This window comes from Geotrypetes seraphini, chromosome 4, assembly GCF_902459505.1.
Source record: "Geotrypetes seraphini chromosome 4, aGeoSer1.1, whole genome shotgun sequence".
In the NCBI taxonomy this organism is placed as follows: Eukaryota; Metazoa; Chordata; class Amphibia; order Gymnophiona; family Dermophiidae; genus Geotrypetes; species Geotrypetes seraphini.
In genome coordinates, this window is record NC_047087.1 from 185381111 (window position 1) to 185406939 (window position 25829).

Here is a 25829-nt window from a genome sequence, read left to right on the forward strand (position 1 = left end):
TCATGTAGAAACTCCTACCAGTGTCCTGCTGCTTCCTCTTGGCGGTCCCGGCCCTTCTGTGAGCCCTGCGCCTGCGCTGCTTCCTCTTCCGGCGGTCCCGCCCTTTCTCTGACGTCAAGCCCTCTTGTCCCGCCGACTCCCCGACATGATCGGGGCAAGAGGGAACTCAAGCCCTCTTGCCCCAGCCAACCGCGGCACCCCCAACACGATCGGGGCAAGAGGAAGCTCAAGCCCTCTTGCCCCCCCGACTCCCTGACATGATCGGGGCAAAAGGGAGCTCAAGCCATCTTGCCCCAGCCAACCGCGGCACCCCCGACACGATCGGGGCAAGAGGGAGCTCAAGCCCTCTTGCTCCCCGACTCCCCGACACGATTGGGGCAAGAGGGAGCTCAAGCCCTCTTGCCCCCCGACTCCCCGACACAATTGGGGCAAGAGGGAGCTCAAGCCCTCTTATCCCAGCCAACCGCGGCACCCCCGACACGATCGGGGCAAGAGGAAGCTCAAGCCCTCTTGCCCCCCTGACTCCCCGACACGATCGGGGCAAAAGGGAGCAGAGGAGAGGAGAAGACCAGCACCAGGGTTCCCGTTGTCCCGGCCGAAGAGAGGAGCAGCGTCAGGCCAAGCACAGTAGGGGAAGCGGCGAGAAAGGAAGCAGTAGGCTCGGGGAAGCGGCGAGAGTTCACTCCGCCCACCCCTACCGCATCAGAGGCTGCGCCGGACTCCTCCTTGAAAGGGGAGGAGCCAGCGCGGCACACGCGGCAGAGGAGAGGAGAAGACCAGTGCCAGGGTTCCCGTTGTCCCGGCCGAAGAGAGGAGCAGCGTCGGGCCAAGCACAGCAGGGGAAGCGGCGAGAAAGGAAGCAGTAGGCTTGGGGAAGCGGCGAGAGTGCGCTCCGCCCACCCCCACCGCGTCAGAGGCTATGCCGGACTCCCCCTTGAAAGGGGAGGAGCCAACGGGGCCCAGCCATTCGGCGCGCAGCGAAGGCGAGCGGCAAAGGTGCTCGCCTTAGCGAGAGCGCCTTTGCGAAGGGCCTCAAGAAGGGCCAAGTTACTACACCAAGAACATCAAGAAAGGACTGAAAGGTAAGGAAGAAGCGGGCGCAGAAGGAACAAACAAACACAAGCAACAGTAAGAAAATCTAGAGCAAAGGCAGCACACACAAGACAAAGGTAGCACACACAAGAAGGTAGAACACAGGCAGCACACACAAGAAGAAGGTAGAGTAAAGGCAGAACACACAGGAAGAAGGAAGCACACACAAGAAGAAGGTATTACAAAGGCAGCACACATAGGAAGAATAGGCAGCACACACAAGAAGAAGGCAGGAAGCAGGTGCTGAGGGAAGCAGGCACAGGAGGAACAAACACATAAGCATAAGTAAGGTAAGGTATAGCAAAGGCTGCACACACAGGAAGAAGGCAGGAAGCAGGCACAGAAGAAACACGTAATCTTAACTGTTATCTTAAAGCAGGAATGACAATGGAAGCAGAGGGAAGATGAGCTTTCCAGTGTTCTGCACGGACTGTCATATGTATGACTACCTCCCCTCGGGGAGACAGTCATACGTATGCGGTCGGTGCCAGGAGCTGAAAAGCTTGAAGAAGGAAGTCAAACGACTAGAGGACAAGATACAGGCGCTAGAAGAACTCTACACCATGGAGGACCCAGTCAAGACAGCTGAAGACTTCATGAGAGAGACACATCGAAGAGGAAGTTAGAGAACTCGAGAATTTCATTGAGGAGGCATACAGGAGGAGGGTGGAAGAGGATAAACTTCAGATGAAAGATGAAGATATACCAACACCAACACGGAAGGGAGAACAAGAAGCAGATGACCCCAAAGAAGACACCCACAGAGGAACACCACAAGAGGGGGAGAAATTGGCTAATCGATGCCCAGAAGAGGAAAGAGCGAAGCACACCGGGGACATTGACCTGAGACCGAAGCGAAAATTGAAGAAGGGAAAGTCAGCAATCCTAGTGGGAGACTCGATCCTAAGGCATGTGGACAGCCACATAGCAGGAGGGAGAGAGGATCGACTGGTGACCTGCCTCCCAGGAGCAAGAGCCAAGGACATCGTGGACAAAATTGGGAAGATCCTGGAAGGAGCGGAGACGGAAGAGACCGCAGTGATGATCCACATCGGGACTAATGATGTCAGCAGGAGAGACTACAGAAGGAGCACGCTGATAGAACAGTTCAAGATCCTGGGAATGAAGCTGAAGATGAGGACCCAGAAGATAGCGTTCTTAGAGATCCTACCGGTACCGAGGGCAGATGTGAAAAGGCAGGAGGAACTACAATCAATAAATGCATGGATGAGGAAATGGTGTGAGGAAGAAGGATTCCACTTCGTGAGGAACTGGACAACGTTCTGGGGCAAGAGCAAGCTCTACAGGAGAGATGGACTGCACCTGAGTGCGGAGGGCACAAGACTTCTATCAAACAACGTCAAGAGAGGAATAGAACAGGCTTTAAACTAAGAGGAAGGGGAAAGCCGACAGTCGACCTAGCGTCGATGATTCGGAAGAAGGTATCACGTGATGATACTAAGGGAATGCAAGGCTCGGAAGAAACAACGGACAAATTACAGGAGTCGACTAACCCAGAAGAAGAGGTTAGAAGGAGTGTACCAAAAGAGAAGACATTAAAGACCAAAACACAGGGAAAGGAAATGAAGACACTTAAATGCCAGGATCTAAACTGCATATATACTAATGCAAGGAGCCTAGGAAACAAAATGGGGGAATTGGAAGCCGTGGCCAATGCAGAAGACTTAGACATCATTGGAATCTCTGAAACATGGTGGAATGAGGAAAGCAAATGGGATACAACACTGCCGGGATTTAAGCTCTATCGCCAGGACAGGTCAGGACAGAAAGGAGGTGGAATAGCCCTATACATAAAAGAAACCATACAATCGACAAGAATAGACACAGCAGAGACGACCAACAAGCTGGAATCGCTATGGGTTAAAATACCAGGTAGAAAGGACATGAAATAAAAATGGGCCTATACTATCGTCCACCCAGGCAAACCGGAGATATCGATAAAGAAATGGAAGCCGAGATGAAACAAGAATGCAAAAACGGTTGCACAGTTGTTATGGGAGACTACAACTACCCCGGGATAGACTGGAGTCTTGGAAACTCAAAATGCGCTAGGGAAACAGAATTCCTGGAGGCTACACAAGATTGCTTCATGGAGCAGCTTGTTAGAGAACCGACGAGAGGAAATACCTCTTTGGATCTAATCCTAAATGGGTTAATGGGACCTGCAAAGGAAGTGGAAGTAGTGGGACCGTTGGGAAACAGTGACCATAACATGATTAAGTTCAAGGTTGAAGCAGGAATACCAAAAGGAAAGAGAACCATGGCAACAACTTTCAACTTCAGAAAAGGAAACTATGAAGCAATGAGGAAAATGGTAAGGAAGAAACTTAGGAACACTTCCAAGAAATGGAGGATGGTAGAACATGCCTGGTCTTTTTTCAAGGACACGGTGAGCAAGGCGCAAAATCTGTACATCCCCAGATTCAGAAAGGGGAGCAAAAAGAGTCGAATAAAGGACCCGATATGGATGACTAAAATAGTGAAGGAAGCGATAAGTAATAAGAAAAATTCATTCAGGAGATGGAAAAAGGACAAAACTGAAGGAAACTGGATAGAGCACAGGAAGTATCAAAAACAATGTCACCGTGTGGTTCGAAAAGCCAAAAGAGAGTATGAAGAGAGGTTAGCCAGGGAGGTTCGAAATTTCAAACCATTCTTCAGATATGTTAAAGGGAAACAGCCAGCTAGGGAGGAGGCGGGACCGCTGAATGATGGAGTCAGGAAGGGAGTAGTGAAGGAGGAGAAAGAAGTCGCAGAAAGACTGAACATGTTCTTTTTGTCTGTATTTACGAACGAAAACACAACCAACATACCGGAACCTGAGCAATTCTTCAATGGAAATCAAGCAGAAAAATTAACATTCATGGAAGTGAGCCTTGAAGATGTGCGCAGGCAGATAGATAAACTAAAAATTGACAAATCTCCAGGTCTGGACGGAATCCATCCAAGGGTTCTGAAGGAACTAAAGGAGGAGATAGCAGAACTACTGCAGCAAATATGCAACCTATCCCTGAAAACAGGCGTGATCCCGGAGGATTGGAAGACGGCCAACATCACGCCCATCTTTAAAAAGGGATCAAGAGGTGACCCGGGAAACTACAGACCGGTGAGTCTGACCTCGGTTCCGGGAAAAATGGCGGAAGCACTGATAAAAGAAAACATTGATGATCACTTGGAAAGAAACAAACTTTTGATAACCAGCCAACATGGTTTCTGCAGGGGGAGATCGTGCCTAACCAACTTACTACACTTCTTCGAAGGAATTAACAAACAGATGGACAGAGGTGACCCCATAGACATCATATACCTTGATTTCCAAAAAGCCTTTGACAAGGTGCCTCATGAACGATTACTCCGGAAACTGAAGAACCATGGGGTGGACGGAGACGTACATAGATGGATCAGAAACTGGTTGGCAGGTAGGAAACAAAGGGTAGGGTTGAAGGGCCACTACTCTGACTGGAGGAGGGTCACGAGTGGTGTTCCGCAGGGCTCGGTGCTCGTGCCGCTGTTATTTAATATATTCATAAATGATCTAGAAACAGGGACGAAGTGTGAGATAATAAAATTTGCAGATGACACCAAACTATTTAGGGGAGCTCAGACTAAAGAGGACTGTGAGGAATTGCAAAGAGACTTGAACAAACTAGGGGAATGGGCGACAAAATGGCAAATGAAGTTCAACGTTGAGAAATGTAAAGTATTGCATGTGGGAAGCAGAAACCCGAGGTACAACTATACGATGGGAGGGATGTTATTGAATGAGAGTACCCAAGAGAGGGACTTGGGGATAATGGTGGACAGGTCAATGAAGCCGACGGCACAGTGCGCAGCAGCTGCTAAGAGAGCGAATAGAATGCTAGGTATAATCAAGAAGGGTATTACAACCAGGACAAAAGAAGTTATCCTGCCGCTGTATCGGGCGATGGTGCACCCACACCTGGAATACTGCGTCCAGTTTTGGTCGCCATACCTTAAGAAGGATATGGCGTTACTCGAGAGAGTTCAGAGAAGAGCGGCACGTCTGATAAAAGGGATGGAAAACCTTTCATACGCTGAGAGATTGGAGAAACTGGGTCTCTTTTCCCTGGAGAAGAGGAGACTTAGAGGGGATATGATAGAGACTTATAAGATCATGAGGGGCATAGAGAGAGTAGAGAGGGACAGATTCTTCAAACTTTCAAAAAATAAAAGAACGAGAGGGCATTCAGAAAAGTTGAAAGGGGACAGATTCAATACAAATGCCAGGAAGTTCTTCTTTACCCAATGTGTGGTGGACACTTGGAATGCGCTTCCAGAGGACGTTATAGGGCAGAATACAGTACTGGGATTTAAGAGAGGATTGGACATTTTCCTGCTGGAAAAGGGAATAGAAGGGTATAAATAGAGGATTACTACTCAGGTCCTGGACCTGTTGGGCCGCCGCGTGAGCAGACTGCTGGGCAAGATGGACCTCAGGTCTGACCCAGCAGAGGCATTGCTTATGTTCTTATGTAAGCCCTCTTGCCCCAGCCAACCGCGGCACCCCCGACACGATCGGGGCAAGAGGGAGCTCAAGCCCTCTTGCCCCCCCCCGACTCCCCGACACGATCGGGGCAAAAGGGAGCCCAAGCCCTCTTGCCCCGCCGACTCCCCAACTCCCCGACAATATCGGGCCAGGAGGGAGCCCAACCCTCCTGGCTCTGGCGACCCCCCCCCCCCCGCTAGTTGTTCGGGCCAGGAGGGAGCCCAAGTCCTCCTGGCCCTGGCGACACCCCCCCCCACGCTAGTTGTTTGGGCCAGGAGGGAGCCCAAACCCTCCTGGCCACGGGGGCCCCCTACCCGCACCCTGCACTACATTACGGGCAGGAGGGATCCCAGGCCCTCCTGCACTCGACGCAATCCCCCCAACGACCGCCCCCCCAAGAACCTCCGACCGCCCCCCCCAGCCGACCCGTGACCCCCCTGGCTGACCCCCACGACACCCCCATCCCCCTTCCCCATACCTTTGTGTAGTTAGCCGGACAGACGGGAGCCAAACCCGCCTGTCCGGCAGGCAGCCAATGACGGAATGAGGCCGGATTGGCCCATCCGTCCCAAAGCTCCGCCTACTGGTGGGGCCTAAGGCGCCTGGGCCAATCAGAATAGGCCCGGGAGCCTTAGGTCCCTCCTGGGGGCGGGGCCTGAGGCACATGGGCCCAACCCGACCATGTGCCCAAGGCCCCGCCCCCAGGAGGGGCCTAAGGCTCCCGGGCCTATTCTGGGATCGCCGGAAGAGGAAGCAGCGCAGGGCTCACAGAAGGGCCGGGACCGCCAAGAGGAAGCAGCAGGACACCGTAGGAGCTTCTACATGATGGCGGGGGCGGGAGGCTGTGGGGGTGCGAGCGGTCCTTCAGGGTTCGGGGTGCGGGTGGGAGTGCGTGCAAGCGGTCCTTCGGGGTGGGGGTGCGGGTGCGTGCGAGCGGTCCTTCAGGGTGGGGGTACGAGCGGTCCTGCGGGGGGTGAATCGGACGTCGGGGGGGGGGGGCATCAGGCTTTCAGGGTGGGGACAGGACTTCAAGGGGGAGAGGAGAGTCGGGGTGGCCAGAAGAGAGTCGGGGCGGGCGAAAGGAGAGTCGGGCGGCGACGGGAGAGTCGGGCAGCATGCGCGATATACGGGTGTGCGTTGTATACAATTTTTTTTTAACATATATTTCGGTTTCCCGCGCGCTATACCCGTGTGCGCGTTTTACATGGGTGCGCGTTATCTACGTGAAAATACGGTAAGTCCTGTCAACCTAGTAGTTTTCCTTGGTTAGGCTTTGCTAGCTGTTTCCAGGCCTTTTTTTTAAATTATTTTTTTCTTAACAGTTCCATATAGATCTAATTAGGTCTCGAGTACCCATTCAGGAATTTTTCACCATTAAGTGGTTTTATTTTGCTGTGACCATTTTTCTGAACAATAAACAAGACCTCTAATGCTTCAGAAGAGGTTTCTGATGCAACATGACAGTTCAGTTATGGATATCCATAGTTTTGTTATAGATACACAGGAGTCCATACTGTAGCTGTTGATTCCCATTTCCTGCGATCTGCAGAAGGATATCACTTTAAGAACTTGAAACGCCTCCCCTGTTCCAGTGGAGCACAGCACCCTTCTCAGTTATTCCTTTTGCAAACGAACTCAGAAGATGTGTTTTGTTTTGCTCTGCTCTGCTTTTCGAGAGTTTTTCTGTCAGATTTTGATATTCTTCATGGCTTCGGTGCTCAGAGTTCCCCTGCTCCGGCATACTCTGCTAGGGAAAGGACGCAGCCCCACAAGGGAGGTGCTGCTCCCAGGCTAGTCTCTCAGAGTATCTGTGGAGCCAACCTGCTTTGGGTCCCTTCAGGAGCTTGGGGTCCGTCCCTCTGGGAGCAGCCTACCTGCTGATTTTATCAGAGGATTGAGGCTGTGTGGCGCCTGAATAAAAACCCTAGAGGTATCAGGAAGCTGGCTGTGTAATTTTGCCCCCTGTCATTGCATGAGGAGTCCCGGGGGTGGGAGTCGGTGGTGGTGGTCTGGTCATCCGGCAGGCAGAAGATTTCCTTTGATAGCTGAGGTCTAAGCAATTTCTGAAGCAGAAATCCTTTCCCCTGCAGCCAGGCTGATTTAGACAAACAGGCACCAGAAATCACAGTGAGTACTCTCATTATTCCCTATGGGGAATATCTGGGGAGTCTGGAGTTTTGAGTTTTAGTGATTTCTGGGTTAGTACTTAGTCCCCCTCATCCATAACCCTAAAGTCGCTATTTTTTATTTTTGCATTTGTCTCCAATGGCCTGTTTTTGGTGCAATTTTTTATATGGTACCTATCTTGGATTTTTAGGAATTTGATTTTAAACTCCTTTTTTCTACTTCAAAACCACTTTTGATGGATGCCCCAGAACACGGGAGCAAGAGGCGTGAGCTTTGGGCTCTGCCTCCAGTCAATCCTCCAAAGCCTTGAAATCCCATAAAAATCTGGTCCAAGTGGAAGAGATCCTGCTCTGATGAACTGAGCAGCAATGGGATGAAATGCAAGTGCATGAGGGGGGATGATACAGCTCCTCTTTTCCAATCTGGGGTTGTGCAAGGAGGCTCAGATCCCCTAATGCAAGGCTTCTCAAATTTTTGTCAGCTTTTTTATGGAAAGCCTATTTAATGGGACCAGGAAGCACTATGCTGCCTGCAGGCATGCCTACTCCACCTAAGAGGGATCCTTCCCCATCTCATACTACGCTGGTTCCCAGTGTCAGCAACCCTTCAGAGTAAGACCGGGATGGTTGGAAGTCAACTTTCCATGCCCTTGTTACTGCAGGGTTTTTCTACAATGGTGGATGATTTGGGATCACTTTCAGCGTCCAGTAACCAGGGGGCAGGAGTGGTGGGCGGTTCATAGTGATGATCTCCTTGCATCGCCTTTTCAGGTCAACCTCAGTTTCCCATGTAATTTCTGGCATCCTGTCTAGTGAAGCTCGATGCCCACCTGTCATCCACCTCACAGTGCACCATCATGTGCGGCACTAATATACAGACAAACTTTTTTTCTGGCTCACTCAGATCTTACCTCTTTGGTCACTGACCAGAGGGAGAATCCTGAAGGCTCTCTTAAGGTGGCCAAAGCTATTTTGCAGTTCTGTCCTTTGGCTCCGGACTTCCAGCAGTTGTTTGTCCAGCCGAAGGGACACTCCACAGTAGCGCATGTTACCAAGCACACCTCCCTTCTAGTGAAGGTGGAGTGATGCTGAAGGATGCACAGAACTATAGAATGGCTGTGGTCCTGAAAAGACAGTATGAAGTGCTGGCTTTGGGTATCAAAGCTGCAGCGGCTGCCTCTTTCGTAGTGTGAGCCTGTCATACCAAATTGTGGACTAGTCCCTCAGAGCTTAAGGTCTCCTGTCTCCACATGTTTAAGGAGGGCATGGATTATGTGGCTGATGCTCTTTATAACATCATTAGAGTCCTGGATAAAGTTCAGCTTACTCCATTTCTGCCCGCTGGATGCTCTAGACCAGACAGTGGGTGGGCAACAGCCTCAGAGGCCACACTCAGCAGATTACCCTTCAAGGGGCATATGCTGCTTGGCAAGTTGCTAGACGATCTCATGGCCCTCCCAGATAGTAGGAGCCATTGACCTGCTGGAGGCAATATAGGCAATTTTTCATGTGTCTAGGAGATCTCACCAATTTTCTTTTGGCTACTTCTCTGAGGCCCTTTCAGGGGCCCAGACAGAGATTTGGCAGTTATCAGTGCCAGTAATCCATGGGTTCCTGCAGTGGCTTGCCCTCAAAGAAGCAGCAATGTTGCCAGGAGGACGGCCGATCCTCCTCATATCAGAGGGTGGATGTCGGCATTCAGGGACAAGTGGGAACAGATCTCATCAGACCGCCGGGTGCTGGACATTATCTGGGAAGGGCATGAGATAGAGTTTTATCAGACTCTCCAGGTCTGTTCCTCGACTCTCCAGCTGGACAGCTGGAGAAGGAGGTCAGAGCCCGAACGACTCTGCAACGACTCTTAAACATTCAGTTCCTGAACAAGAATCGGGCTTAGGCAGATACATTTTATACTTCATAGTTCCCAAGAAAGGCACAGAAGATTCTGGATTTGAAGTCTGTAAATGAGGCCCTGAAGGTCTCCCGCTTTCACATGGAAATGGTCTGCGCCCTCATAGCGGCTGTGGCTCTGGGAGAGTTCTTTGCCTTTCTGGATTTGATGGAGGCTATTTTCACAACTTCATCATTTTGGCTCACAGGAGATATCTGAGATTTCATATGCTTTAGCGCCACTTCCAGTTTGTGGCACTCCCCATCGGTTTGACCACAGCTCCATGCACCTTTACCAAGGTGGTGGTGGTTATAGCAGCCCAACTTTGTCAGATGGGGGTCCAGGTGCATCCTTACCTAGAGAATTGGCTGATCAGGGCCCCCTCTCTGGTAGACTCTGGATTTGAAGTCTGTAAATGAGGCCCTGAAGGTCTCCCGCTTTCACATGGAAATGGTCTGCGCCCTCATAGCGGCTGTGGCTCTGGGAGAGTTCTTTGCCTTTCTGGATTTGATGGAGGCTATTTTCACAACTTCACCATTTTGGCTCACAGGAGATATCTGAGATTTCATATGCTTTAGCGCCACTTCCAGTTTGTGGCACTCCCCATCGGTTTGACCACAGCTCCATGCACCTTTACCAAGGTGGTGGTGGTTATAGCAGCCCAACTTTGTCAGATGGGGGTCCAGGTGCATCCTTACCTAGAGAATTGGCTGATCAGGGCCCCCTCTCTGGTAGACTCTGGATTTGAAGTCTGTAAATGAGGCCCTGAAGGTCTCCCGCTTTCACATGGAAATGGTCTGCGCCCTCATAGCGGCTGTGGCTCTGGGAGAGTTCTTTGCCTTTCTGGATTTGATGGAGGCTATTTTCACAACTTCACCATTTTGGCTCACAGGAGATATCTGAGATTTCATATGCTTTAGCGCCACTTCCAGTTTGTGGCACTCCCCATCGGTTTGACCACAGCTCCATGCACCTTTACCAAGGTGGTGGTGGTTATAACAGCCCAACTTTGTCAGATGGGGGTCCAGGTGCATCCTTACCTAGAGAATTGGCTGATCAGGGCCCACTCTCTGGTAGACTGCAAATGTGTGGTTCAGCGAGTGATGAACTCCTTACAAGACTTGGGCTGGATTGTCATCTTTTGAAAAAATTGTCTTCAGCTAACTCGGTGCTTGGATTAGCTGGGAGTCTGCTTCAATATGGCAGAGGGCTATGTCTTTCTTTCCGAAACATGCAAACAGAAGCTCAGGGCGCAGATCCTAGCGATCTTGTCCCTCCAGAGCTCCACGGCCTGGCAGTATCTGCAAGTGTTGGGCTCGATGGCAGCCTCCTTGGAAATGGTGCCCTAGATAAGGGTGCATATGAGCCCTCTCCAGCACTTTCTCTGTCCAGATGGTGCCTTAAGGAGTAATATGAGAACTCCTGCTTTGCAATGAACCTTAGGAGAATCTCTACCCACCATTTTTGAAATTTAGCATGTTCTTCAGAGGATAAAGGTGCTTCCTGTAATACTGCAATGTCTACCTATCTGTTTAATGTTTGCAGAATATTTTGCCTCTTGATTGGAGATGTGACACCTCCAATATTCCAAGAAGGTTTCTGAAGAGAGCACATAAACCCATTAAGTTGTATTCATAAAAATGTTTTAAAGTAATTTCTCTTTGAGGAAGTATTAAGGAGGCTGTACCATGTGGGACCTTGTCGAACACCTTCTGAAAATCCAGATATACAATAATGACCGGGTCACCATTGTCTATCTGCCTGTTTACTCCCTCGAAGAAGTGCAGTAAGTTTGTCAAGCAAGATCTTCCTTTGCTGAAGCTGTGCTGGCTGGTCCTCATCAGATTGTGTCCGTCAAGGTGATCAATGATGCCCCTTAACGCTCTAGCAATTGAGCACTACTTGATATTCCACATTTTAAACAAATTAGACTGGAGATGTAGAGAGATTTGATCTTTATGGCTGTTATGGAATACTCCTCTGAAAGAATTGAGAATGATGGAGTCCCTGAGCATATTGTGAAAGTCTTTAAAAACATATCTGTTTTCACAGGTATTTTTATGAAGCAGAAAAGAGGTACTTAATTTATTGTTCAGGTTTTTTGATTGCTGAATTTGTATTTGTATTATTGAATGTTTTAGAGACACATTTTGTTTTTGCATTTGAAATGCTGAATGTGTTTTTTATATATATGTTGTAAACTGCTCAGATTGTAGATGTGCAGTAAGATAAGAATTTTTTTTTTAAGGGCTTTATTCTAAATAGGTTGTCTACTTTAAGTGCCACTAGGCACCCTAATCTTGTCTAATGATACCTAATTTTTTTTATTTGCTTAATCATGTGGTAATTGACCATGCTGGTTTTCATCCAGTCAAAAACAAAAATCATTAATTAAATAATTTAAGAGTTTGGCGCCAAACTTTTAGGGCACCTAATGATGCCTAAATGGAGGCACCCTCCCCATGCCTAAAGATACCTACCGACCCCTATCTGAAAATGTATGTATGGTTAGGGATAGAGAATAGGCGTCCTTAAATTAGGCATTTAATGTAGGTGCCGGTAAATTGGGTCAATAGAAACCTGGCCTAAAGGAGTGGAACCTACCTTTTAGGACGCCTAGTGATGCTAAAACCACTTTGGCGCTGCTAGGCATGATTCTGTAAATGACGCCTAGCAGTTGATTGGCAATCACGCTGAATGGTGCCTAAAATGTGGCGTCACTAGACACCGTTTATAGAATCTGGACCAAAATGCCCACACAGGTGAAAGCACACTGCAGAATTTAAATTACAGGACTAAAATCTACCCAGATTGTTTGTTTCTATTGACCCAAAAAGGATGGAAAACTTTGTTGAATGAGAGGGCATAGGATAGTAGATGCATAGAATAGTCCCACAGTAGAGGTGGTGGAGATGAATACTGTGCTTAAATTCAAGAAAGCATGGGACAGATACATGGGACTTCTTAGGAAGATTAGGAGATAGTGTATGCTACAAATGGGCATTAGGCCTTTTATCTCCCATCATATTTCTATGTTTAAAATGTAATATTAGACAAAGGAACCTGAGTAAATGCATCACAGTTTTTAAAATATTTCATTTTGTTTAAAGATCAGCAACCTTTCAGTGTGAAATACAATATGTACAATAATAGGGGAAATCAGGCGGAGGAAAGAACTTTCAAATCACTGTAGTAAGTTCTAGACAAATTGTATGGTGGTGGGAGGAATTTTTAAGCTGATTATGTTGTGAGCATGCCATTCCACACTAAGGTAAATATAGAATTGGTTAGACCAGGGGTAGGCAATTCCGGTCCTCGAGAGCCGGAGCCAGGTCAGGTTTTCAGGATATCCACAATGAATATGTATGAGATGGATTTGAATGCACTGCCTCCTTGAGATGCAATTCTATCTTGTGCATGTTTATTGTGGATATCCTGAAAACCTGACCTGGCTCCGGCTCTCGAGGACCGGAATTGCCTACCCCTGGGTTAGACAGACTGGCAACCATGACTAAATCTTGATGGGTTATAGTTAAGGATATTAAACAAAATTTTAAATGATATGGTCAGCCAGTGTTGTTTTATCCGGAAAAGGGGGAGTAGTAATAACATGGTGAAATGTTTTTGTTCCATTAGCAAATTGACTGCTATATTTTACAGTATGTTTGAAGTTGGTATGCTTTTTTGTTTCAACAGAAAACTTTGGAAATCTACAGAGAGATTGGCCTGAAATATCTGTATGAAATAAGGGCATATGTGAATGGTCTTTGCAGTGGGATGGAAGCATGGCAACTTATCACAGTTACCTTTGTAACCACGCTGCTGGCAGTATGGCTTTATGAATTCCTCTTCCAGTCTGAGAGTAAGTATAACTAATTCTAACACAGGCCTTCATATCTAGGATGGAAATATGGGATTATTTTCCCAGCAATAGAAATAATAAAGGCTAAGGAGTAGATAACCAACGGCGCTCAGCATTTTGCTGACCACTGCTAGCATTATCTCTGGATCTGTCATTGAATTTCCAGGTATATAGGGGTAATGAAAGCATAGCTGGTTAACCCCCCTCTCCCTTTTACTAAAGCACAGAAGAGATTTTTAGTGTCAGCCGCCCAACCCACACATCTCATAACCCCAGCAGCGGGAGAGATGCCCATGTCTCCCACCTAACTGACACCCCTCAGCAGTGGAAGAGATGCCCAATCTCTCCCGCTGCCAACCAACACCCCCCCCACCAACTCCCCTCGGCAACGGGAGAGATGCCCAATTGACACCTCCCCCTCGCAGCAGGATAGATGCTCAATCTCTCCCACTTCCAACCAACATGCCCAACTCCCCTTGGAGTTGCCCACACTCTCCTGCTGCCACGCAAACCCCCCTTCACCCCCCCTGGTGATTCAGACAACCCCTGCCCTCTCCCCTTTACATTATTTTCATATGGCTGGCGAGAGGGATGTATACTCCCTCTGGCCCACCTCTTCAAAATGACGGTCCTTTCCCTCCCCAGTGCTTCCTGAGATGCACCAGGGAGGGGCCTGAGGCTCTGATTGGCCCAGGTTGTTTAAGGCCCCTCCTATGGGTGGGGCCATATGCATCTGTGCCAATCGGAGCCTTAGCCTTTTCACAGTCCATATCTCTTCCCTTAGCCTCTTTTCTTACAACCTATCAATGCTGGCACTGCTTTTTCTTTTCCCTGCTTCTCTATCATTTCCTCATTCCTTTCTCAGTGTCTCCCTTAGCACTTCTCCCCCTCTCTATGGTACACTAAAGGCAGTAAGCCTCTCCAGGGTTGCCAGATAGCAAAAAATTTCCAACCAAACTCATGGCAAAAAGTAGCCCAACTTGGAGTGGCTCAAAAATAGTCCAAACAGTTGCCACTGGGAAACCCCTCTAATTACATATACAAATGTTTGTTTATATACTGCACATATTCCAAATAGTCCATAATGGTGTACAAAACACCAAAACCCAAATACAAAACATTCATTCAGGAAAAAACACAATAAAAACAAGCACTTAACGTAAAAGTCTTTCCCAAAATTAAAAGCTCTTAAAATTTCTGGACCTAATGAGTACAAAACAGCAGCAGATTTATTTTACCAGTGTTAAGTTTCAACATGAACACAATAGCCCACCGCTCCATCTTTAGAAAATAGTGAAACCTGTGGAAATTTACCTTTGGATATTGACTCAATATGGACATAGCACCATGAAAAGTTTATGAGTGGATAAAATGGGAAGGGAGGTGTAACCAACAAAGATTGTTCTGGTTGCCCATCAACTGGTTTGGACTTATTTAATTTTCATTGGTTCATCGAGGCACAATGGACCAATCACAAATGACCTCAGAGTCCCTGAGTTCATGTATGGTTGACCTGTTGTGCTGCAGCAGAACCAATGAAAGAAAATTGGGAAGTTTTCCAGCACTGCAGTGTGGAGAGGAGAACTGATGATACAACTAGCAAACCCACCCAAAAAACTAGCCCAAAAAAACCACCATCTTTCAAAGCCCTTTACTTCTCGCCACAGGACTTGAAAACTAGCCCAATTTGGCGAAAAACCTACCCAACTTGCAACACTGAGGCCAGGATTTTAAAAAAACCCGCGTTAAAAAGCGATGGTCTTCTTATGCAGCCATTTCGATACTGAACCTTAAAATCCTGATGCCAACTACTAGGGAGACAACTAATATTATTCTGTGACGAATGAACTTTCTTCACATTAATGTCACAGCTCTATTTCACGTCCATCAATCATTTAAAAGTGAAGTGTACCACCTATTGTCCAATAATTCAGAGTTCAAACACGCCGTGGGGTAACAATGGGACCATCAAAAGTCTGCCGTATCCCTGTCTTACTCCTGCCGTAGTTGAACCAATGGCAGGAGGAATAAAAGTTTATAACTCCGGCGGATTTTAAATACTGTGCAAATTAGTGCAAACTTGTGCAAATCGTGCAATAAAGTGCTTGAATACATGCTAGTTCAATGCCTGGCCCCCCGACTCGAGTTTCGTACTCTTCATCAGGAGGGGACTCTGCATAGACGTTCTGAACCGGGGACAGCACCGGACCAAAGACTGAGATATTCTTAAAAAATCATGTATGCAAATAAGATCGGCCGATAGCAGCAAAGATTTCCTACATTTGCATGTGCCCATCGCATCGCTGATGGGCACATGCGCAGAAGAAAACCTGTAAAAAACCAAAAACACTCTCTTCCGCTGTCCCTGTGTTGTGATGCAGCGGGAGAGATGCCATTTCTCCGCTGCATCACAACACCATTCCCTAACATCCTGGCCACGATCCCCGGCAGCAGGAGAGATGCCCACTCTCTCCTGCTGCACTAAACTATCCGTCCTGACTAGTAGTGACCCCCCCCAATCGCACCCCTCCCCCTTACTGAACAGGGAGATGGACATCCTTACCGCAGCTGCTGCTGCGTTGTCTAAACTGGGTATTCCCCTCCCCAGTGCATCTTGGGATGCACCGAGAAGGGACCTGAGGCTCCGATTGGCCCAGGTTGTTTAAGGCCTCTCCTATGGGAAGAGCTTTAGACAACTTGGGCCAATCAGAGCCTCGGGCCCCTCCCCGGATGCATCAGGAAGGCTCCTAGGGCTCTGATTAGCCCGGATGCCTAAGGCCCCACCTATGGGGTGTCCGGGCCAATCAGAACACTAGGAGCCTCCTGATGCATCCGGGGAGGGGCCTGAGGCTCTGATTGGCCCAAGTTGTTTAAGGCCTCTCCCATAGGAGAGGCCATTCTCCTCTTGTTAAATTCCTTTACCATGCTTGAGAAGACTGTGAGGTTATATAGCTTACCAAGTGAGGACTAAATTAAATGAATTTATTATGCATGACTTGTCCAAACACAAAACCAAATCTGCCCATAATTTATTTTTTTTTAAAGCTTCTGCTTGCTTGCTTTTTTTTTGTGCTATGTATCCGTGCTTGCCTCTGAAGCATATCTGATTAATTTTAGTATATTTTCAAATATTCATTAATTAACTGACCTAATCATATCTACTGTGTTGTGTAGTGCACTTACATCTTTACTTTTAACATCACAAGGATACATTTGTGACTGCAAACAACAGCAGGTATTTTTGTACAAATGTAAGTCATTGTGTGTTTACAATTCCAAATATCACTCCCTCAATGAATTTAACTTTTTTTCCCTCATGAAGTTCATCTCACTTCTATTGATCTGGCCCAGGGGTGGGGAACGAAGACTGCAATCCAGGTATATTTTCGAGATTTCCCCAATGAATATGCACGAGATCTCATGCATATTCATTAGCATTTTGGTTATGGGTCTGAGCACTAAAAGTGTTTTTTTTAACATTTTTAAGTTGGACTGGTGTGTTGTTGTTTTTTTTGGAGGGGGGGTTTCATTATAGAATGTATACAAGCATTGTTGATTGTAGAGAATGGCACGGGGAAAAAAATTTGTCTCCGTTCCTGCAAATTCGGTCCCCATTCCCGTGAGCATGGTACCCGTCTCCGCAAGCTCGGTCCCCATCTCCACAAATCATCTTATTCCTTCTGCACAAGCCTCAAATAGTTTTATACTGAAACTTATGTTATTAAAGTATAAAAAGAAACAATATTCTGTACAATTGTCATTTTATAAATCAGAGCTAGAGGAAGAGATCCTCTGCTGGCAGGGCTTTGTTTATAAATGTTTATCAACACGGCTACAATTCTACTTTATCCTAAAGCAGAAAATAAAAAATATATAATTTTTTTTTTTCTATCTTTGTCGTCTGATTTCTGCTTTCCTCATCTTCTTGTCATTCTCTTCCTTCCATCCACTGTCTGCCTTCTCTCTGTCTCTTCCATATGGCATCTGCTTTATTTATTTATGGCATCTGCAGAAACTGTCTGCTCTCCCTTCCATCTCTCCCTCCCTCTCAATTGGTCTGGCACCCATCTTCTTCCCTCTGCTCCCCCCATGGTTTGGCATCTTCTTCCATTCCCTCTCCCAGGTGGTTTTAAGCATCTCTCTCCTCCTTTCCTCCCCTCAGATCTGTATCTGTTTCCCCAATCCAGCATGTGCCCTTTTTTCTTTACCCAACTTCCATCCAGTATTTGCTCCAGTATGTTCTTACCTTCATTAGTTCTCTCTTCTCATAATGATTATAGTTCATCCCCACCTACCCTTCATGTCTGGTCAGTTTTAAATTAATGTGTATGTATCTTAGCCTTGTACAGTTTTTATTTTGCATTTCGCCTAGAAATTTTTGAATAGGCAAGTATATCAAATTTTAATAAAACTTAAAAACTTGAAACTCTCTCCTCCCCACTTCCCTTCAGTGTCTGTTCCACTCTCTCCCTTCTTCCATCCAGTATCTGTGCCTCCCTATCTCTCCATTTCCCTTCAGTGTCTGTTCTCTCCCCTTTTCCTCCTCTCTCTCTTCATTTCAGTGCCCTTCGTGTGCTCCAGCAGCTCCCCCTCCTGATCACCGTTGTCCTGGCATCTCCCTTCCCCTCACCTTCGCTGGCGATTTTTCAGTTTTCTCTCTCCGAGCAGCCTGAGCCTTTTCACAAGTCGCATGTGTGGCTGCTCTGAAACTTCTCTGATGCAACTTCCTGCTTCCGCCTGGGCGGCTCATATAAGAGAAGAGGTTTCAGGGCAGTTGCGCACACGACTTGTGAAAAGGCTCAGGCCGTTTGGAGAGAAAACTGAAAATTACCAGGGAAGGTGAGGGGAAGAGGGAGGGAGGGAGATGCCTGGACGAGGGGAAGAGATGACTGGACTGTGGCGATCGGGAGGGAGGGTCTGCTGGACTGCGTGATCATGAGGGCTGCTGACCGGGAGGGGTGAAAAGTGAGGCAACATGTGCAAGATAAACAAAATAGAAAATAAAATTATTTTTTCTACCTTTTGTTGTCTGGTCGTTTTGCTTTTGGTTCCAGTTTCTCTTTCAGATTTTGTCTATCTTCTAATTCTCTTTCCAGTGTCTGCTATCCATTTTTTTTCTCCTTTTCTCTCTTGCTCCAGGTCCCTGTCTCCAATATATTGATTTTTCTCTTTCAACTTTTCTCCTTTTTTCTTTTCTGCTTCTGTCCACTCAAATCTCGCCCTCTTTCTCATCCTTCTCCTTATTTAAATTTTCAGCTACCTATCAATTTTCCATCTTCTCTTATTCTGTAGCTCTCCCATTTCCCATCTTAACTTCTTTCCCAGCCTCCTATTATCCCAGGACAAGCAGGCAGCCTATTCTCACATATGGGTGACGTCATCCACGGAGCCCGGATGCGGACAGCCTTGCAAGCAGACTTGCATGTAGAAACATAGAAGTTTCGAGTCAGCTGCACTGCGCATGCGCGAGTGCCTTCCCGCCCAGCGCAGGGTGAGTCTCCTCAGTTCTTAGTTTTCCGTGGAGCCGAGAAGTCTGTCTTTGACACTCTGTGCCAAACTTTTCTTCTTCGTGCCTTCTCTTACCGCAGTTTGTGTTACTTTTCGTTGCGAATCGCTGTGTTATTTTTTTTCTTTCAGTTAAAAAAAAAACAACCAAAACTAAAGACTTTATTTTTTTTTTCTTCGTTCGACTGGTGGGGCAGGCCGCTTGGCCACAGCCTGCGGGCTTCGATTTCGCTGCGGCCATTTTTCCTCCTATGTCCCAGCCAACAACGGCTTCAAGAAGTGTAGCCAGTGCCAACGTGCAATTTCACTCACGGACCCACACCGTTGGTGCCTCAAGTGCCTCGGGCCTGACCATAATCATAAGTCGTGCGAGCGCTGTGCTACTGTTCAATCTCAAACCCTTAAATGTCGTCTGATTTTAGTGGAGAAACTGTTCAGGATGGACTCTTCTGTCACACCTTCGACTTCGAGCGCGGCCTCGGTCCCATCTTCCAACGAGGGTCCTCCTGCTTCCACGACTCCAACATTGAGCCTCATCAGACCTTCCTCATTTGGGACGTCTCTGCCTTCGAGTAAACCTGCTATCTCTTCCCCTGAGCTTCCCTCAGATCAGAAACCTAAGCAGAAGGTTCCGGTGGTGGTCCTCAAGCTTTCCAAGACTTCTAAGTTGAAGCACATCTCCACTGCCACCTTGGAGCCTATAGCCCAGCAAGTGGTCTGGTTTCAGACCATCTTTGCCAGCATATCATCTTTGCCGGCTTCCCTTCAGACCATGTTAGAGCAGCAGTTTGTTCAGTTACTGACCAAATTTGGGCTGACGCTGTCTTCTCTAATCCAGCCTGGGCAATCAGCAGTCTCCCGTGCGGTCGAGCCTCTGCCTATGCCTCGAGCTGAACCTTTACACTCTATGCAAGGAGCAGAGTTTTTGCAAGTGTCTGATCTGGCATCTACGCACTCTATGCAAGGAGTAGATTCTTTGCGAGTGCCTCGACAGAAATCCTCACACTCCATACAAGGAGCAGAGTCTTTGGGAGTGCTTTGAGATTCCTCCATCAAACTTCCTGGGTTTCGATCTACTGCTTCTAGCCCTATCCATTGCCTACTTTCATCTCTAGGGCGAAGTCTCCTCGATCCTCGAGACCTGCTTCCACAGACCACTCTCGTCGTCTATCGAGGCCTTCATCGAGACATCCATCCAGGCATAGGTCTCCTTCCAAAGAGCAACCTTCGTCTAGGCCTCATTCCAGACCTTCCAGCTCTTCCAGACCACGAACTCCTCGATCGAGGTCTCTGCTTCCAAACCTCGAGGACTCAGCTGCTTCCATTACCTCATCCAGTCTCCATATTCTTTTGATGGTCATTTCTCCACCTCGAGGTCCTTGAGTCCCTCTTTGGGCAAGGCTTTGGTGGATCAGCTGCCTTTCTCTGCTTTTTTTCACTAGATGGCTGATGACCTAGAACTTCAATTAGATGCTGGTTCAAAGTACTCTAAGGAGTATCTCGAGGTCATCCATCTCCCTCAACCTCCTGCAGAGACACTTAAGCTTCCTCTTCACAAGCTTTTGTCTCAGACTTTCACACACTGCCTGGAGACTCCTTATAACATTCCTGCTGTTCCAGGCAAATTGGACTCCAGGTATAGAACTCTACATTGTAAAGGATTTGAGAATTTGTAGTTGTCTCACCAATCCCTTCTTGTAGAGTCCTCTTTAAAGAGATCCTATCCTTCCAGAGTCTTTGCTACTGTTCCTCCTGGAAGGGAGGGGAAAATTATTGACAAGTATGGACGTCATCTTTATCAAAATGCTATGATGTCCTCCAAAGTCCTTAATTATAATTTTAACTTCGTTACTTATCTCAAGTTCCTCATTGATCTCCTTCCCAAATTTCTCAATTTCCTGAATACACAGAAGCACTTCGAATTCCAAGAAGTTATTGCTACTCTGTCACAACACAGATTGCACCTTCTTCAATCCTCTTATGATACCTTTGAATTGTCAGCCGGGCCACTGCTTTCTCTGTAGCAATGCACCGCTTGGCCTGGCTTCGCACCATTGACATAGACCCTAATCTTCAGGACCGCCTGGCTAACATCCCTTGTGCAGGCAATGACTTCTTTGATGAATCCATAGAGACAGCCACTAAGAAGTTGTCTGAACACGAAATATCTTTTGCTTCCATTGTCAGACCAAAGCCTAAGCCAGCTCCTGTGAAACTTTCATGCTCTGCTCGAATTTTCCAGAGGCGTTATACTCCAAGGGCGGCTCCTTACAATCGAGTGCATCCCAAGAAACAACAGCAACAGAAACCTCAGCCTTCTGCTGCACCTAAGGCTGCGCAGCCTTTTTTACTGTTTAAAACAGAGCATAACCTCCATCGTTCTGTCTCTGTCCTCTCTTACCCCCATAGAAGGTCATCTCCATCATTTTTATCACCGATGGGAGACCGTTACATCTGACTTCTGGGTGTTGTCAATCAGGGAAGGATACTCTCTTCATTTCACTCAGGTTCCAATAGAGCCTCCTCCAAGAGAGTATCCTTCCAGTCCATACCAGACCACCCTTCTTCAGGGAGCTCAAGTTCTGCTTCGTCTCCGTGCCATCGAACCAGTTCCTTTGGAACAGCAGAACAGGGGGTTTTACTCCCGTTACTTCCTAGTTCTGAAGAAGACGGGTGATCTGCGACCCGTTCTGGATCTCAGGGCTCTCAACAAATTTTTAGTAAAAAAAAAATTTTGCATGTTGTCTCTGGTGTCCCTTTACCCCCTTCTAGATCAGAACAACTGGTTATGCTCTCTGAATCTCAAGGAGACTTATACTCATATTCCCATTCATCCAGCCTCACGTCAATATCTCAGATTTCGGGTGGGGAACCTGCATTACCAATACAGAGTGCTACCCTTTGGCCTGGCTTCATCTCCCAGAGTGTTCACCAAGTGCCGCGTGGTGGTAGCAGCAGCTCTGAGGAACCATGGTCTTCAGGTTTTCCCCTACCTGGACAACTGGCTCATCAAGGATTCAATATCTCAGAGGGTGGTTGTAGCGACTCAAAGGACTACGTGGTTCCTACAAAGCTTTGGATTTGAAATCAACTTTCCCAAATCCCAACTTCAGTCCTCTCAGAATCTACAGCTCATCGGAGCTGTTCTGGACATTATCCAACTAAGAGCATTCCTTCCGCAACAATGTCTGGAGGCTCTTCTTCAACTCTGTCATGCAGTGTCTTCCTGTTCTTCAATCTCAGCGAGACACATGATGGTACTCCTAGGTCACATGACCTCCACAGTACATGTGACTCCTTTTGCCAGACTTCACCTCAGAATTCCTCAGTGGACCCTGGCATCTTAGTGGACGCAGGCTTGCGACCCACTCTCTTGACACATCACAGTCACTCCTTCGTTGAGACAGTCTCTCCGCTGGTGGATGCTCTCTTCCAATCTCTCCTGAGGCATGCTGTTTCAAACGCTCCCTCACCAAAAGGTCCTCACAACAGATTCCTTGACCTACGCTTGGGGGGGGCTCATCTTGATGTTCTCTGTACTCAAGGCCACTGGACCAGTACGGATCGTCGGTGTCACATCAATCTGTTGGAACTCAGAGCGATCTTCAGTGCTTTCAAAGAACATAAGAACATAAGCATTGCCTCTGCCGGGTCTTACCAGGGGTCCATCGTGCCCAGCAGTCTGCTCCCGCGGCGGCCCCCCAGGTCCATGACCTGTAAGTGATCCTTTACCTAAAGCTTTTATTCCCTAATCATTTAATATCCTGTATAGTAATCCTCTATCTATACCCTTCAATCCCCTTCTCCTCCAAGAAATCATCCAATCCCTTTTTGAAACCCAATATCGTACTCTGTCCTATCGCCTCTTCTGGAAGCGCATTCCAGGTGTCTACCACCCTGTGAGTGAAGAAGAACTTCCTAGCTTTTCAACATCTTCACGACCAGGTAGTCCTCATTCGGACGGACAACCAAGTCGCCATGTACTATGTCAACAAACAGGGGGGATGGGATCTCCCTCCTTTTGTCAAGAAGCTCTGAAGGTTTGGGACTGGGCAATCCTCCACAACACCTTCCTCAAAGCTGTCTACATCCAGGGGCAAAAAAGTGTTTGGCAGACAAATTGAGTCGTCTCCTGCAACCTCACGAATGGACACTCAATTCCTCGTCTCTTCATCGCATTTTTTTCACAGTGGAGAACGCCTCAGATAGATCTCTTTGCAGCTGCCCACAAACTGCCGCAGTTCTGCTCCAGGATATATTCTCCTCATCGCCTCGAGGCAGATGCTTTTCTACTGGAATGGACGAATATTTTTCTATATGCATTCCCTCCATTCCCTCTCATTCTCAAGACTCTTATCAAGTTGAAGAACGAGCATGCCACCATGATTCTGATAGCTCCTCGGTGGCCAAGACAACCTTGGTACTCCCTTCTCCTTCAACTCAGCAACAGGGAGCCATACCTTCTACCAGTTTTTCTGTCTCTGCTTACACAGAGTCAAGGATCTCTACATCATCCCAACCTGAGGTCTCTACACTTGGCAGCTTGGTACCTCAACATAACTCCTCTTCAGTTTTCTCAACCTGTAAGAGACGTTTTAGAGGCTTCAAGAAAGCCTGCCACTAGACAATGCTACCACCATAAATGGACTAGATTTTCTACATGGTGCATCTCTCATAATAAGGAACCTCAAGATTCCTCCTTATCTTCTGTTTTAGATTATCTTTTGCACTTATCTACCTCTGGCCTCAAGTCTACATCGATCCGAGTCCATCTCAGTGCAATTGCTGCTTTCCATCAGCCTATTGAAGGGAAACCCCTCTCTGCTCATCCGGTGGTTTCCAGATTTATGAAAGGACTTTTCAATGTCAAACCTTCTCTCAAACCGCCTCCAGTGGTTTGGGATCAAAATGTTGTTCTTGCTCAATTGATAAAGCCTCCATTTCAACCAATGTCTATGGCTCATCTGAAGTATCTCACTTGGAAAGTGGTGTTTCTCATTGCCCTCACATCTGCTCTAAGAGTCAGTGAACTGTTGCTGATCCACCTTTCACAGTTTTCCATCATGACAAGGTGGTCCTCCGTACTCATCCTAAATTCTTACCTAAAGTGGTTTCAGAATTTAATTTCAATCAATCTATTGTACATCCAGTGTTTTTTCCAAGGCCTCATTCTCATCCTGAAGAATCAGTTCTTCATACTCTCGACTGTAAACGTCCTTTGGCCTTCTACTTGAAATGCACCAAACCATACAGAACTGCTCCTCAACTTTTTGTCTCCTTCGATCCAAACAAGTTGGGACATCCAATCTCTAAGCGTACCATTTCCAACTGGATGACTGCTTGTATCTCTTTCTGCTATGCCCAGGCTGGATTACAACTACAGAGTCGAGAAACAGCCCACAAAGTCATAGCAATGGCAGCTTCAGTGGCTTTCCTCAGATCCACACCTATTGAGGAAATTTGCAAAGCTGCTACCTGGTCCTTGGTTCATACTTTCACTTCTCACTATTGTCTGGATGTTTTCTCCAGACGGGATGGCCATTTTGGCCAGAGGGTATTACAAAATTTATTCTCCTAAGTTGCCAACGCTCCCACTATCCCATTCTGGTTAGCTTGGAGGTCACCCATATGTGAGAATAGGCTGCCTGCTTGTCCTGAGATAAAGCGCAGTTACTTACCGTAACAGTTGTTATCCAGGGACAGCAGGCAGCTATTCTAATCTACCCACCTCCCCTGGTTGGCTTCTCTGCTAGCTATCTGAACTGAGGAGACTCGCCCTGCGCTGGGCGGGAAAGCACTCGCACATGTGCAGTGTGGCTGACTCGAAACTTCTACGTTTCTACAAGCAAGTCTGCTTGCGAGGCTGTCCGCATCTGGGCTCCGTGGATGATGTCACCCATATGTGAGAATAGCTTCCTGCTGTCCCTGGATAACAACTGTTACGGTAAGTTACTGTGCTTTTCCTTCTATCTCTCCTCTTGGTCCAACATTTTGCTCCGTCTCTTTTTTGTTGTTCTTCTTCCCTCCCCCCCTTGATGCTGAACAATGAGATGGAAGAAAGAAAAAAAAAAGAGATGCTGCATCTCTCTCTCCCTTCCACCCCCTAACATTTCTCCATCCTCTTCCATTTCCAGATTCAAATTCTCTCCCTTTCTCTTCCCAGCTGCCCCCCCTATCCAATCTCTCCCCCTGTCTACTTGCCTCCCTCCCCCAGGTCCACCATTTCTCCCTTTCTCTTTCCAGTGGTTCTCCCTCTTTCTCCACACTACCCCAGATCCAACCTTTCTCCCTTCATCTCGCTCTCTTCATAGCCCGTCGTGCCTTTCCCTCCGACACCAGTCCGATGTCGCTGCCGGGCCGGGGAATCTGCCAGCCTCGGCGATTCAGGAGTGCTGTGGTTCCTCCTCCTGCTTTTTGCCTCCACGTTCTGTCTCCAATGACGCACAACTTCCTGTTTCGGCCCAGGTGGACGGCGGCGGTCGGAGGGCAGGAGGGGGAGCCATGAACAGCACTGCTGAGTTGCTGCCCAGGCCGGCAGACCTTCTGGTGTGTTGGTCTGGCGCGGAGGGGAGGACATGCTGGGCTCAAAGGAGAAGATCAGGAACATAGTCGCGGGCCACATTAAAAGGCCAGGCGGGCTGGTTTCGGCCTGCAGGCCTTGTGTTTGACACATGTGCTCTAGTTGATAGATTGTACTCCTAGTGAGGCTGTATACATATTCATTGATGAAATTCTGAAAACCCTACTAGATTGAGGCCTTCATTCCCCACCACTTAATAAGGTCAGATGTGCTGCAAGGCTAGAAAACATAAGAATTACTAACCT

At 47.6% G+C, this 25829-nt stretch overlaps 1 protein-coding gene across 2 annotated transcripts in view; it reads left to right on the forward strand.

Moving 5' to 3' along the window:
• SGPL1 (sphingosine-1-phosphate lyase 1) overlaps positions 1 to 25829 on the forward strand; it is a 205499-nt gene that overhangs the window by 44149 nt on the left and 135521 nt on the right. For both annotated transcript variants that reach the window (XM_033940957.1, XM_033940958.1), the window contains exon 2: positions 13334 to 13499. In XM_033940957.1, the coding sequence (XP_033796848.1) occupies positions 13334 to 13499 (166 nt within the window). The remainder of the gene's footprint in view (positions 1 to 13333; positions 13500 to 25829) is intronic.